We start from the raw sequence: 14918 nt of genomic DNA, 5'->3' as shown, positions 1-14918 counted from the left end.
ATTTTAATTCATAGTTGAGAGATAACATGAGAGGAAGAAGAAAACATAGCCAAGTAAGTAAAAAACATATACATATACAATATAAAAATGTCTTTTGAATTTTAGCAACATACTTTATTCTTTCAGTTGACTATCTGTTTCTCCCAATATAGTGTCTACCTATTCCTACTGTAATTAACTCACTAAAAAAAAACAATAAAAGTTATTTTATTTTTCTAATTTCTAGCATTTTCTAATTTCTAGCAGATACATAACATTCTACTGCCTAAAGTCTTTCAAACAGATCTTTCACCTTGCCCAATCCTTACCTTAACACTTTTTGATGCTTCTGTCTCTTCTTCCTCCGTAACAGGTTTACGTGGGCACACCACTTCTCCTGAATCCTTGGGCATCTGTGCCATTAAAAATGCATTCTTCTGCTACAATAAAATGTAACAATGAATTATATTTCACTTGTTAACTATAAAGGAAGAAGGTACCTGCAAGAAGAAACCTTACCTGTAAATTGTCTAACTGAGCTTGCATGGTTCTTGCTCGATCTTCTAACATCTTGTTCTGTTCGTTCGCGCCACTTAACTGAAAGAATCAAAAAACGTTCAAATAGCTGTAGATTCAAAACTCACTTTTTGACTTAACCGTCACATTGAAATCATTTGATGTGATTGCTAAATGATTAAAAGTTCAATTTTTTTTCTTCTCAGCATGGACAGTGATAGAAACAAAATCACTGTCCACTTCCTCAACAAATCACGGGATGGCCGAGGTGGGAAGGGACCTCTGGAGACCATCTGGTCCAAACATCTTGTTTAAACAGGGCCACCCAGAGCAGCCTGCCCAGGACCCCGTCCAGGCAGCTTGTGAAGATCTTCAAGGACGGGGACTCCTCAACCTCTCCAGGCAACCTCTGCCTGGATAAATAAAATAGTCGTGGCTCTTTGTTGACTTGCGGCCCAACCTTTCCGCTTACAGGGGAAGAATAAGCACAATACCTCTTTAGGTATATAGGCACTACGTATTTGATTACTTCTCATAAAGAAGTGACACACAAAATGCAGTGCATGTTTCAAGAATGGTCTAATGGCCTTGGAAATAGAGAGGGTGAAAGTTTTCTTCTCTAAAGAATGACACTGTTACTGACCATGCTCTGTGAGAAAAGAATACGAGGCAAACTACAACCTCCATTTAAATACAAGTAACGTACTCTATGGATACAACAAACATCCCGATCATCATGTAAGTCCTCTATGAATACTTCAGTTTGCACAAAAGAGAAAGACAAAGATTTTACTGAGACTAGGGAGCAGATGATTTTCATCATACTCAAGAGCATCAGAACCGCAATTCACTGAAGGAGCAATGGTCAAAAGAGTTTATATAGCAATTTGCTTGTCAGCATTTAGGTCAGATTTAAGTCAAGTGAGAAGAAAACTAACTCTGTATTATTGTGAAGCACTGTCTCAGCGTGTCTTCAAGAACAGAGAAAATATTCCTTAATTAACACTTTTAAAAATAACTGAAGATACTGAGTAATCATGGAATTAGAAATACACATACTACTTTTTATTTAATAGAATCAGCAGAGCAATTCAGCACAGGGTGGCTTCTATTATAAAATACTTTATCTCTATCCAATCTCAGTTTGCTTCACAGGATATGGTTAGTCTTTCCTAAAATCAGCTGTTGCTACAGGGTCAGAGGACTAACTCTAATTTCTTTAATACTGGAAAAGATCTGAGAGACTAAATTTCACGTGCTAGAAAATGAAGCAGAAAGTAATTACAACCATTCACACAATTCTTGTCTTACAGAAACAAAATCAGCAATTTTGCAAACAATTTGTTCAAACGTTTAAAATAGTTGACTGTAACTTGTAAAGCTACTAATAACAGGAAATAATCCATCTTGCCTGTTTTCTTAGGGAGTCATTCTCCCCCATCACACAGTTAAATGATGACTTCAGTTTACTATTTTCCTCAGTCACTTGTCTCAAGGTCTCTCTCATTTGGTTCATTTCTTTCTCATGTTGCTATAGAAATACCAAATGTTAAAGCATGATTAACAAGAGTGTATTTCAGAAATAATTCTCAACTAAGTTCCCTTTTACTGTTAAAATAATAGGACAAACTTCCAAAGATCAAATTTGTAATTCTGCATGGTCCAATCTGCACATGCAACCAGTAGTGAAGAAAGCAACATCCACACCACGTATTAAGAAGAAATATAAAGAAAATGGGAGCCATGGTGTACAGCCTATGGATCTTATTTTTTTCCAGAAAATACCTAGATCTTCTCAATTGTACATTCCCCAGTTAAGTCACATGTGGGACAGAACTGTGAATGAAAACAAATGTCAAAGCTTTTGTTTACACTTAGCTTTTTATCTTAGCATCCATTTTAACCACAAATATGCCCAATTCTCTCGTTCTTGAATCTTTCAAATATTCTAACCATTCACTGCTGATAGTTAAGACGCTTTAGTTCACCTGTACTTAAACACCTGTCCTGCAATGTCCAGGAATGTATCCAATACTTGTTACATTTCATTGAATTGGAAAAAAAAAACCCTTGTGAAACTCAACATAGTTATCTTTTAATATAATATTTTATATTATAATATAATTTAATGATATAACTTAATACCAGTACATACCATTAAATTATAAGCAAAAACAGACAAAAAACAGCAACAAAGGAAAACTGAAATGACAATTACTTGTAACAGTCAAAAACCTGTGCGTCTTGAAAAAGAAACCAAGGAATGTGTCTTTTTTCCCCCCCTCACTGGAAATTTGTAATATAATTAAATATATGCCAGCACATTCTGAAAAAAACACAACACTGAGGCTTTCAAGCTGAGTATAAAACAAATGTTTTCAGAAAATAACGTTCCTTTTCTCAGAAACTGTGAGAATCTTCTACGTGAAAAGAGCGCTTTGTTCAGAAGTGCTGTCTTTTGCGCTAAGAATTCAACCATCCACTACATTTTCTTAAGCCTCGCTCTCAGACTGTTATCATGCTGCAAAAAGGACTTTAGTGGTAAATATAGAAACGATCTCATCGACAAAGAAAAATGCTACAGATAGGCTCCAAGCAGAGTGCTCAACTACTTCCATTGAAAAGGCCAAACCTTTAGAGTTAACCAAGCCTAGGAAAAGCTTGCTCAGCTTGGGATGGAGCAGGAGCAAGGTGGCTTGAAACTGACCATAAACTTTCAAAACAGTCAGGGACAGCAGAATTACAAGTGAAAGGTTTTGCGAGAAAAAATTTGAATAAAGATTCTCAGTTTCTCCAAACTACATTACACAATGCTTTATAAGGCTTGCATAACTATAAAGGAAGAAGGTACCTGTAAGAAGAAACCTTACCTGTAAATTGTCTAACTGAGCTTGCATGGTTCTTGCTCGATCTTCTAACATCTTGTTCTGTGCGTTCGCGCCACTTAACTGAAAGAATCAAAAAACGTTCAAATAGCTGTAGATTCAAAACTCACTTTTTGACTTAACCGTCACATTGAAATCATTTGATGTGATTGCTAAATGATTAAAAGTTCAATTTTTTTTCTTCTCAGCATGGACAGTGATAGAAACAAAATCACTGTCCACTTCCTCAACAAATCACGGGATGGCCGAGGTGGGAAGGGACCTCTGGAGACCATCTGGTCCAAACATCTTGTTTAAACAGGGCCACCCAGAGCAGCCTGCCCAGGACCCCGTCCAGGCAGCTTGTGAAGATCTTCAAGGACGGGGACTCCTCAACCTCTCCAGGCAACCTCTGCCTGGATAAATAAAATAGTCGTGGCTCTTTGTTGACTTGCGGCCCAACCTTTCCGCTTACAGGGGAAGAATAAGCACAATACCTCTTTAGGTATATAGGCACTACGTATTTGATTACTTCTCATAAAGAAGTGACACACAAAATGCAGTGCATGTTTCAAGAATGGTCTAATGGCCTTGGAAATAGAGAGGGTGAAAGTTTTCTTCTCTAAAGAATGACACTGTTACTGACCATGCTCTGTGAGAAAAGAATACGAGGCAAACTACAACCTCCATTTAAATACAAGTAACGTACTCTATGGATACAACAAACATCCCGATCATCATGTAAGTCCTCTATGAATACTTCAGTTTGCACAAAAGAGAAAGACAAAGATTTTACTGAGACTAGGGAGCAGATGATTTTCATCATACTCAAGAGCATCAGAACCGCAATTCACTGAAGGAGCAATGGTCAAAAGAGTTTATATAGCAATTTGCTTGTCAGCATTTAGGTCAGATTTAAGTCAAGTGAGAAGAAAACTTTAACTCTGTATTATTGTGAAGCACTGTCTCAGCGTGTCTTCAAGAACAGAGAAAATATTCCTTTAATTAACGCTTTTAAAAATAACTGAAGATACTGAGTAATCATGGAATTAGAAATACACATACTACTTTTTATTTAATAGAATCAGCAGAGCAATTCAGCACAGGGTGGCTTCTATTATAAAATACTTTATCTCTATCCAATCTCAGTTTGCTTCACAGGATATGGTTAGTCTTTCCTAAAATCAGCTGTTGCTACAGGGTCAGAGGACTAACTCTAATTTCTTTAATACTGGAAAAGATCTGAGAGACTAAATTTCACATGCTAGAAAATGAAGCAGAAAGTAATTACAACCATTCACACAATTCTTGTCTTACAGAAACAAAATCAGCAATTTTGCAAACAATTTGTTCAAACGTTTAAAATAGTTGACTGTAACTTGTAAAGCTACTAATAACAGGAAATAATTCATCTTGCCTGTTTTCTTAGGGAGTCATTCTCCCCCATCACACAGTTAAATGATGACTTCAGTCTACTATTTTCCTCAGTCACTTGTCTCAAGGTCTCTCTCATTTGGTTCATTTCTGTCTGATATTGCTATAGAAACATCAAATGTTAAAGCATGATTAACAAGAGTGTATTTTAGAAATAATTCTCAACTAAGTTCCCTTTTACTGTTAAAATAATAGGACAAACTTCCAAAGATCAAATTTGTAATTCTGCATGGTCCAATCTGCACATACAACCAGTAGTGAAGAAAGCAACATCCACACCACGTATTAAGAAGAAATATAAAGAAAAAGGGGAGCCATATGGCTTGCATATTCGGGGTTTTGACAATAATTTCACAGTGCTTCAGGGATTTGACAATAACTTCACAGGCCACTGGGTTGTTGTAGGTGGTGCCAGGATGTCTAAACCATCCAATTCCATTATCAAATCGGGTACCATCCGTATCATAATCAACTGTATCCCTTCATTCCTGCCAAATGTTTGTCTAGTCTGTTCTGAAGACCTGCAAATACTGGAAACACCAGTCCTACTGACCTCTCTGACCCAGTGGTTGACTGCTTTTCTTTTAATCTAGTTTTTCCTCATTCTTACCCTGCTACTACTTCTATCACAGACTTGGAAAAAAAAAAGATTAGCTTCTTTCTCTTTGTGGCAGCCTTTCATGTAGCCGAAGATTGGCATGTTCACATATCCCTGCATTTGTTCATCACCCTGTACGTGTACAGCTGATATTTCTGTTCAAATGCAATACTGCACACTCTTGCCTCTGAAGCATTGCACTTTTCTCAGACCTACTACCTCTTCAATTTGTCAAGATCAATTTTAATCCTAACCTTCTTTTTCAGCATGCTTGAAATTCTCCCTCACTTGCTATTCGCTTCAAGTTTAACAAGTGTGCTCTTTCTCACCATCACGCTTCTCATTGAAAACACCCAATACTGGACTCAAAAGAGACTATTCCAGAATCTACTATGTACATCCCTTCAACTGTGAAATACTGTCTCACTACACCTTACCACCAACCTTATTTCAGCTGTCATACTTTTCTAATATGATTATGAAAACGCCATGTAAAACTGTACCAGAAACAATACAACAAAGTCTAGACACACATATAACTACTACTCCTCTACTAGCCATGCCTGTTACCTTGTCCTAATGGAAATCAGACTGATTTGACAATTTAGGATTAACACAAGCTCGTTGCTATTTACTGCAGTGTTTTTGGCATGGCACTTCGCATGGTTTGTTCATAGCTTGCCAGGACATTTATTTATTTAATTTATTTTGCTGAGAACCAACATTATGTTGATGGCTGTGTAACTCTTTCCCATTTGAAAAGAATAGAATCAGATTTTTCTAGTTGACTCCACTCCACCTCCACAAGATTTTACAGATAACCACTAATTGCTCCTGGATTTTCAACACTTCTCTAACCTGTGTGACACTTTTAAAGCCACTTTTGTGCTTTTTTCTAAAGACACATCTTTAAAATCACTTTTCTGGATTTGAACCATCTATCTTAACACATTCCTTCCCTATTGAAAGTTGAGGTCCTGCTCCCCTGACACCTTCCTCCCTTTTTTTCCTGTATCTGCACACTCCCTCACTGGCTTGTGCATCCTCCCTCAATGGCTTAATGATCTGTGCATGTGGAAATCCTCATTTTGATGCATGTGATACACTCCTTTGCTTTATTTCATACAATCTGCTTATGCTAAATTTTAACTGTGTAACTAGCACTGTTAGAAGAATAAAGACTTCATGAAATTGTCATTCTGTCCCTCTACTACAACCGTACAGAAAAACTCTGTGAAAGGTATCCAGAGGTTCCTGAAGACAGGCTGCACGAACAGCTCTCTAAAACCTTCACAGGTTTTCTTGTATCTACCTTCAGACAACTGTTCTTCTCTTCACTCAGAATTATAACTACTGATACTGCTCATATATCACTTGCGACTAAAGTACACTAAAACCTACGTACACAGAGAAATATGTTGGCTATATAGAGACAGTACAGTTTTAAGGCATCTGATATAGATCAAGTAGAATGGCGTGAATCTCTCTCTCTCATTTCAGTTTAGCCTCTAGCGGGAGAAAGTCATTACCAGTCGGGAAATGTTGGCAGAGTACTAGCAGAGGACTTGCTACTGACTGGAATAACACGGAGACAGAAAGTATTTCATTAAGTGATGTAAGAAGGTATTTTAAGGAAAACAAGGTGATCCTTTTGGAACTATATATGAACACTGCATTTATTCTTTCCCACACTAAAGACCATTCCTCCAAAGTATAACAGCAGCACAATCATCTCTGGCTTATAAAATTAAAATTTGTTATCTGACTCCTCTAACTACATTTCAGCTGGTGTTATTCATAAGGACAGTGTTGTACTGTAGCAGTAACCAGAATAAGTTTAAGATTTGCTCTGACACAGCAGAAGAAAACAGTTATAGTGCAGGCAGAATTTTAATTCATAGTTGAGAGATAACATGAGAGGAAGAAGAAAACATAGCCAAGTAAGTAAAAAACATATACATATACAATATAAAAATGTCTTTTGAATTTTAGCAACATACTTTATTCTTTCAGTTGACTATCTGTTTCTCCCAATATAGTGTCTACCTATTCCTACTGTAATTAACTCACTAAAAAAAACCAATAAAAGTTATTTTATTTTTCTAATTTCTAGCATTTTCTAATTTCTAGCAGATACATAACATTCTACTGCCTAAAGTCTTTCAAACAGATCTTTCACCTTGCCCAATCCTTACCTTAACACTTTTTGATGCTCTTTTCTCATTATCCACCTTAACACGTTTACGTGGGCACACCACTTCTCCTGAATCCTTGGGCATCTGTGCCATTAAAAATGCATTCTTCTGCTGCAATAAAATGTAACAATGAATTGTATTTCACTTGTTAACTATAAAGGAAGAAGGTACCTGTAAGAAGAAACCTTACCTGTAAATTGTCTAACTGAGCTTGCATGGCTCTTGCTTGATCTTCAAACATCTTGTTCTGTGCGTTCGCGCCACTTAACTGAAAGAATCAAAAAACGTTCAAATAGCTGTAGATTCAAAACTCACTTTTTGACTTAACCGTCACATTGAAATCATTTGATGTGATTGCTAAATGATTAAAAGTTCAATTTTTTTCTTCTCAGCATGGACAGTGATAGAAACAAAATCACTGTCCACTTCCTCAACAAATCACGGGATGGCCGAGGTGGGAAGGGACCTCTGGAGACCATCTGGTCCAAACATCTTGTTTAAACAGGGCCACCCAGAGCAGCCTGCCCAGGACCCCGTCCAGGCAGCTTGTGAAGATCTTCAAGGACGGGGACTCCTCAACCTCTCCAGGCAACCTCTGCCTGGATAAATAAAATAGTCGTGGCTCTTTGTTGACTTGCGGCCCAACCTTTCCGCTTACAGGGGAAGAATAAGCACAATACCTCTTTAGGTATATAGGCACTACGTATTTGATTACTTCTCATAAAGAAGTGACACACAAAATGCAGTGCATGTTTCAAGAATGGTCTAATGGCCTTGGAAATAGAGAGGGTGAAAGTTTTCTTCTCTAAAGAATGACACTGTTACTGACCATGCTCTGTGAGAAAAGAATACGAGGCAAACTACAACCTCCATTTAAATACAAGTAACGTACTCTATGGATACAACAAACATCCCGATCATCATGTAAGTCCTCTATGAATACTTCAGTTTGCACAAAAGAGAAAGACAAAAAGATTTTACTGAGACTAGGGAGCAGATGATTTTCATCATACTCAAGAGCATCAGAACCGCAATTCACTGAAGGAGCAATGGTCAAAAGAGTTTATATAGCAATTTGCTTGTCAGCATTTAGGTCAGATTTAAGTCAAGTGAGAAGAAAACTTTAACTCTGTATTATTGTGAAGCACTGTCTCAGCGTGTCTTCAAGAACAGAGAAAATATTCCTTAATTAACGCTTTTAAAAATAACTGAAGATACTGAGTAATCATGGAATTAGAAATACACATACTACTTTTTATTTAATAGAATCAGCAGAGCAATTCAGCACAGGGTGGCTTCTATTATAAAATACTTTATCTCTATCCAATCTCAGTTTGCTTCACAGGATATGGTTAGTCTTTCCTAAAATCAGCTGTTGCTACAGGGTCAGAGGACTAACTCTAATTTCTTTAATACTGGAAAAGATCTGAGAGACTAAATTTCACGTGCTAGAAAATGAAGCAGAAAGTAATTACAACCATTCACACAATTCTTGTCTTACAGAAACAAAATCAGCAATTTTGCAAACAACTTGTTCAAACGTTTAAAATTGTTGACTGTAACTTGTAAAGCTACTAATAACAGGAAATAATTCATCTTGCCTGTTTTCTTAGGGAGTCATTCTCCCCCATCACACTGTTAAATGATGACTTCAGTTTACTATTTTCCTCAGTCACTTGTCTCAAGGTTTCTCTCATTTGGTTCATTTCTGTCTCATGTTGCTATAGAAATACCAAATGTTAAAGCATGATTAACAAGAGTGTATTTTAGAAATAATTCTCAGCTAAGTTCCCTTTTACTGTTAAAATAATAGGACAAACTTCCAAAGATCAAATTTGTAATTCTGCATGGTCCAATCTGCACATGCAACCAGTAGTGAAGAAAGCAACATCCACACCACGTATTAAGAAGAAATATAAAGAAAATGGGAGCCATGGTGTACAGCCTATGGATCTTATTTTTTTCCAGAAAATACCTAGATCTTCTCAATTGTACATTCCCCAGTTAAGTCACATGTGGGACAGAACTGTGAATGAAAACAAATGTCAAAGCTTTTGTTTACACTTAGCTTTTTATCTTAGCATCCATTTTAACCACAAATATGCTCAATTCTCTCGTTCTTGAATCTTTCAAATATTCTAACCATTCACTGCTGATAGTTAAGACACTTTAGTTCACCTGTACTTAAACACCTGTCCTGCAATGTCCAGGAATGTATCCAATACATGTTACATTTCATTGAATTGGAAAAAAAAACCCTTGTGAAACTCAACATAGTTATCTTTCAATATAATATTTTATAATATAATTTAATGATATAACTTAATACCAGTACATACCATTAAATTATAAGCAAAAACAGACAAAAAACAGCAACAAAGGAAAACTGAAATGACAATTACTTGTAACAGTCAAAAACCTGTGCGTCTTGAAAAAGAAACCAAGGAATGTGTCCTTTTTCCCCCCCTCACTGGAAATTTGTAATATAATTAAATATATGCCAGCACATTCTGAAAAAAACACAACACTGAGGCTTTCAAGCTGAGTATAAAACAAATGTTTTCAGAAAATAACGTTCCTTTTCTCAGAAACTGTGAGAATCTTCTACGTGAAAAGAGCGCTTTGTTCAGAAGTGCTGTCTTTTGCGCTAAGAATTCAACCATCCACTACATTTTCTTAAGCCTCGCTTTCAGACTGTTATCATGCTGCAAAAAGGACTTTAGTGGTAAATATAGAAACAATCTCATTGACAAAGAAAAATGCTACAGATAGGCTCCAAGCAGAGTGCTCAACTACTTCCATTGAAAAGGCCAAACCTTTAGAGTTAACCAAGCCTAGGAAAAGCTTGCTCAGCTTGGGATGGAGCAGGAGCAAGGTGGCTTGAAACTGACCATAAACTTTCAAAACAGTCAGGGACAGCAGAATTACAAGTGAAAGGTTTTGCGAGAAAAAATTTGAATGAAGATTCTCAGTTTCTCCAAACTACATTACACAATGCTTTATAAGGCTTGCATATTCGGGGTTTTGACAATAATTTCACAGTGCTTCAGGGATTTGGCAATAACTTCACAGGCCACTGGGTTGTTGTAGGTGGTGCCAGGATGTCTAAACCATCCAATTCCATTATCAAATCGGGTACCATCCGTATCATAATCAACTGTATCCCTTCATTCCTGCCAAATGTTTGTCTAGTCTGTTCTGAAGACCTGCAAATACTGGAAACACCAGTCCTACTGACCTCTCTGACCCAGTGGTTGACTGCTTTTCTTTTAATCTAGTTTTTCCTCATTCTTACCCTGCTACTACTTCTATCACAGACTTGGAAAAAAAAAAGATTAGCTTCTTTCTCTTTGTGGCAGCCTTTCATGTAGCCGAAGATTGGCATGTTCACATATCCCTGCATTTGTTCATCACCCTGTACGTGTACAGCTGATATTTCTGTTCAAATGCAATACTGCACACTCTTGCCTCTGAAGCATTGCACTTTTCTCAGACCTACTACCTCTTCAATTTGTCAAGATCAATTTTAATCCTAACCTTCTTTTTCAGCATGCTTGAAATTCTCCCTCACTTGCTATTCGCTTCAAGTTTAACAAGTGTGCTCTTTCTCACCATCACGCTTCTCATTGAAAACACCCAATACTGGACTCAAAAGAGACTATTCCAGAATCTACTATGTACATCCCTTCAACTGTGAAATACTGTCTCACTACACCTTACCACCAACCTTATTTCAGCTGTCATACTTTTCTAATATGATTATGAAAACGCCATGTAAAACTGTACCAGAAACAATACAACAAAGTCTAGACACACATATAACTACTACTCCTCTACTAGCCATGCCTGTTACCTTGTCCTAATGGAAATCAGACTGATTTGACAATTTAGGATTAACACAAGCTCGTTGCTATTTACTGCAGTGTTTTTGGCATGGCACTTCGCATGGTTTGTTCATAGCTTGCCAGGACATTTATTTATTTAATTTATTTTGCTGAGAACCAACATTATGTTGATGGCTGTGTAACTCTTTCCCATTTGAAAAGAATAGAATCAGATTTTTCTAGTTGACTCCACTCCACCTCCACAAGATTTTACAGATAACCACTAATTGCTCCTGGATTTTCAACACTTCTCTAACCTGTGTGACACTTTTAAAGCCACTTTTGTGCTTTTTTCTAAAGACACATCTTTAAAATCACTTTTCCGGATTTGAACCATCTATCTTAACACATTCCTTCCCTATTGAAAGTTGAGGTCCTGCTCCCCTGACACCTTCCTCCCTTTTTTTCCTGTATCTGCACACTCCCTCACTGGCTTGTGCATCCTCCCTCAATGGCTTAATGATCTGTGCATGTGGAAATCCTCATTTCGATGCATGTGATACACTCCTTTGCTTTATTTCATACAATCTACTTATGCTAAATTTTAACTGTGTAACTAGCACTGTTAGAAGAATAAAGACTTCATGAAATTGTCATTCTGTCCCTCTACTACAACCGTACAGAAAAACTCTGTGAAAGGTATCCAGAGGTTCCTGAAGACAGGCTGCACGAACAGCTCTCTAAAACCTTCACAGGTTTTCTTGTATCTACCTTCAGACAACTGTTCTTCTCTTCACTCAGAATTATAACTACTGATACTGCTCATATATCACTTGCGACTAAAGTACACTAAAACCTACGTACACAGAGAAATATGTTGGCTATATAGAGACAGTACAGTTTTAAGGCATCTGATATAGATCAAGTAGAATGGCGTGAATCTCTCTCTCTCATTTCAGTTTAGCCTCTAGCGGGAGAAAGTCATTACCAGTCGGGAAATGTTGGCAGAGTACTAGCAGAGGACTTGCTACTGACTGGAATAACACGGAGACAGAAAGTATTTCATTAAGTGATGTAAGAAGGTATTTTAAGGAAAACAAGGTGATCCTTTTGGAACTATATATGAACACTGCATTTATTCTTTCCCACATTAAAGACCATTCCTCCAAAGTATAACAGCAGCACAATCATCTCTGGCTTATAAAATTAAAATTTGTTATCTGACTCCTCTAACTACATTTCAGCTGGTGTTATTCATAAGGACAGTGTTGTACTGTAGCAGTAGCCAGAATAAGTTTAAGATTTGCTCTGACACAGCAGAAGAAAACAGTTATAGTGCAGGCAGAATTTTAATTCATAGTTGAGAGATAACATGAGAGGAAGAAGAAAACATAGCCAAGTAAGTAAAAAACATATACATACACAATATAAAAATGTCTTTTGAATTTTAGCAACATACTTTATTCTTTCAGTTGACTATCTGTTTCTCCCAATATAGTGTCTACCTATTCCTACTGTAATTAACTCACTAAAAAAAACCAATAAAAGTTATTTTATTTTTCTAATTTCTAGCATTTTCTAATTTCTAGCAGATACATAACATTCTACTGCCTAAAGTCTTTCAAACAGATCTTTCACCTTGCCCAATCCTTACCTTAACACTTTTTGATGCTCCTGTCTCATTATCCACCTTAACACGTTTACGTGGGCACACCACTTCTCCTGAATTCTTGGACATCTGTGCCATTAAAAATGCATTCTTCTGCTGCAATAAAATGTAACAATGAATTATATTTCACTTGTTAACTATAAAGGAAGAAGGTACCTGTAAGAAGAAACCTTACCTGTAAATTGTCTAACTGAGCTTGCATGGCTCTTGCTCGATCTTCTAACATCTTGTTCTGTGTGTTCGCGCCACTTAACTGAAAGAATCAAAAAACGTTCAAATAGCTGTAGATTCAAAACTCACTTTTTGACTTAACCGTCACATTGAAATCATTTGATGTGATTGCTAAATGATTAAAAGTTCAATTTTTTTTCTTCTCAGCATGGACAGTGATAGAAACAAAATCACTGTCCACTTCCTCAACAAATCACGGGATGGCCGAGGTGGGAAGGGACCTCTGGAGACCATCTGGTCCAAACATCTTGTTTAAACAGGGCCACCCAGAGCAGCCTGCCCAGGACCCCGTCCAGGCAGCTTGTGAAGATCTTCAAGGACGGGGACTCCTCAACCTCTCCAGGCAACCTCTGCCTGGATAAATAAAATAGTCGTGGCTCTTTGTTGACTTGCGGCCCAACCTTTCCGCTTACAGGGGAAGAATAAGCACAATACCTCTTTAGGTATATAGGCACTACGTATTTGATTACTTCTCATAAAGAAGTGACACACAAAATGCAGTGCATGTTTCAAGAATGGTCTAATGGCCTTGGAAATAGAGAGGGTGAAAGTTTTCTTCTCTAAAGAATGACACTGTTACTGACCATGCTCTGTGAGAAAAGAATACGAGGCAAACTACAACCTCCATTTAAATACAAGTAACGTACTCTATGGATACAACAAACATCCCGATCACCATGTAAGTCCTCTATGAATACTTCAGTTTGCACAAAAGAGAAAGACAAAGATTTTACTGAGACTAGGGAGCAGATGATTTTCATCATACTCAAGAGCATCAGAACCGCAATTCACTGAAGGAGCAATGGTCAAAAGAGTTTACGTAGCAATTTGCTTGTCAGCATTTAGGTCAGATTTAAGTCAAGTGAGAAGAAAACTTTAACTCTGTATTATTGTGAAGCACTGTCTCAGCGTGTCTTCAAGAACAGAGAAAATATTCCTTAATTAACGCTTTTAAAAATAACTGAAGATACTGAGTAATCATGGAATTAGAAATACACATACTACTTTTTATTTAATAGAATCAGCAGAGCAATTCAGCACAGGGTGGCTTCTATTATAAAATACTTTATCTCTATCCAATCTCAGTTTGCTTCAGAGGATATGGTTAGTCTTTCCTAAAATCAGCTGTTGCTACAGGGTCAGAGGACTAACTCTAATTTCTTTAATACTGGAAAAGATCTGAGAGACTAAATTTCACGTGCTAGAAAATGAAGCAGAAAGTAATTACAACCATTCTCACAATTCTTGTCTTACAGAAACAAAATCAGCAATTTTGCAAACAATTTGTTCAAACGTTTAAAATAGTTGACTGTAACTTGTAAAGCTACTAATAACAGGAAATAATCCATCTTGCCTGTTTTCTTAGGGAGTCATTCTCCCCCATCACACTGTTAAATGATGACTTCAGTTTACTATTTTCCTCAGTCACTTGTCTCAAGGTCTCTCTCATTTGGTTCATCTCTGCCTCATGTTGCTATAGAAATACCAAATGTTAAAGCATGATTAACAAGAGTGTATTTTAGAAATAATTCTCAACTAAGTTCCCTTTTACTGTTAAAATAATAGGACAAACTTCCAAAGATCAAATTTGTAATTCTGCATGGTCCA

The 14918-nt window shown here is 36.9% G+C and overlaps 1 protein-coding gene across 1 annotated transcript in view; it reads right to left on the bottom strand.

Annotated features, from left to right (window-relative positions):
• The window catches only part of CCDC138 (coiled-coil domain containing 138), a 48986-nt gene that overhangs the window by 13699 nt on the left and 20369 nt on the right, over positions 1-14918 (bottom strand). Inside the window, exons 10-14 of the mRNA XM_050708337.1 lie at positions 7587-7697; positions 3366-3443; positions 1907-2026; positions 499-576; positions 309-419 (exon numbers count right to left, since the gene is read on the bottom strand). Of these exons, the coding sequence (XP_050564294.1) occupies positions 309-419; positions 499-576; positions 1907-2026; positions 3366-3443; positions 7587-7697 (498 nt within the window). The remainder of the gene's footprint in view (positions 1-308; positions 420-498; positions 577-1906; positions 2027-3365; positions 3444-7586; positions 7698-14918) is intronic.

This window comes from Cygnus atratus, chromosome 1 (assembly GCF_013377495.2).
Source record: "Cygnus atratus isolate AKBS03 ecotype Queensland, Australia chromosome 1, CAtr_DNAZoo_HiC_assembly, whole genome shotgun sequence".
Lineage (NCBI taxonomy): Eukaryota > Metazoa > Chordata > Aves > Anseriformes > Anatidae > Cygnus > Cygnus atratus.
This window is presented reverse-complemented; position numbering and strand designations above follow the sequence as displayed.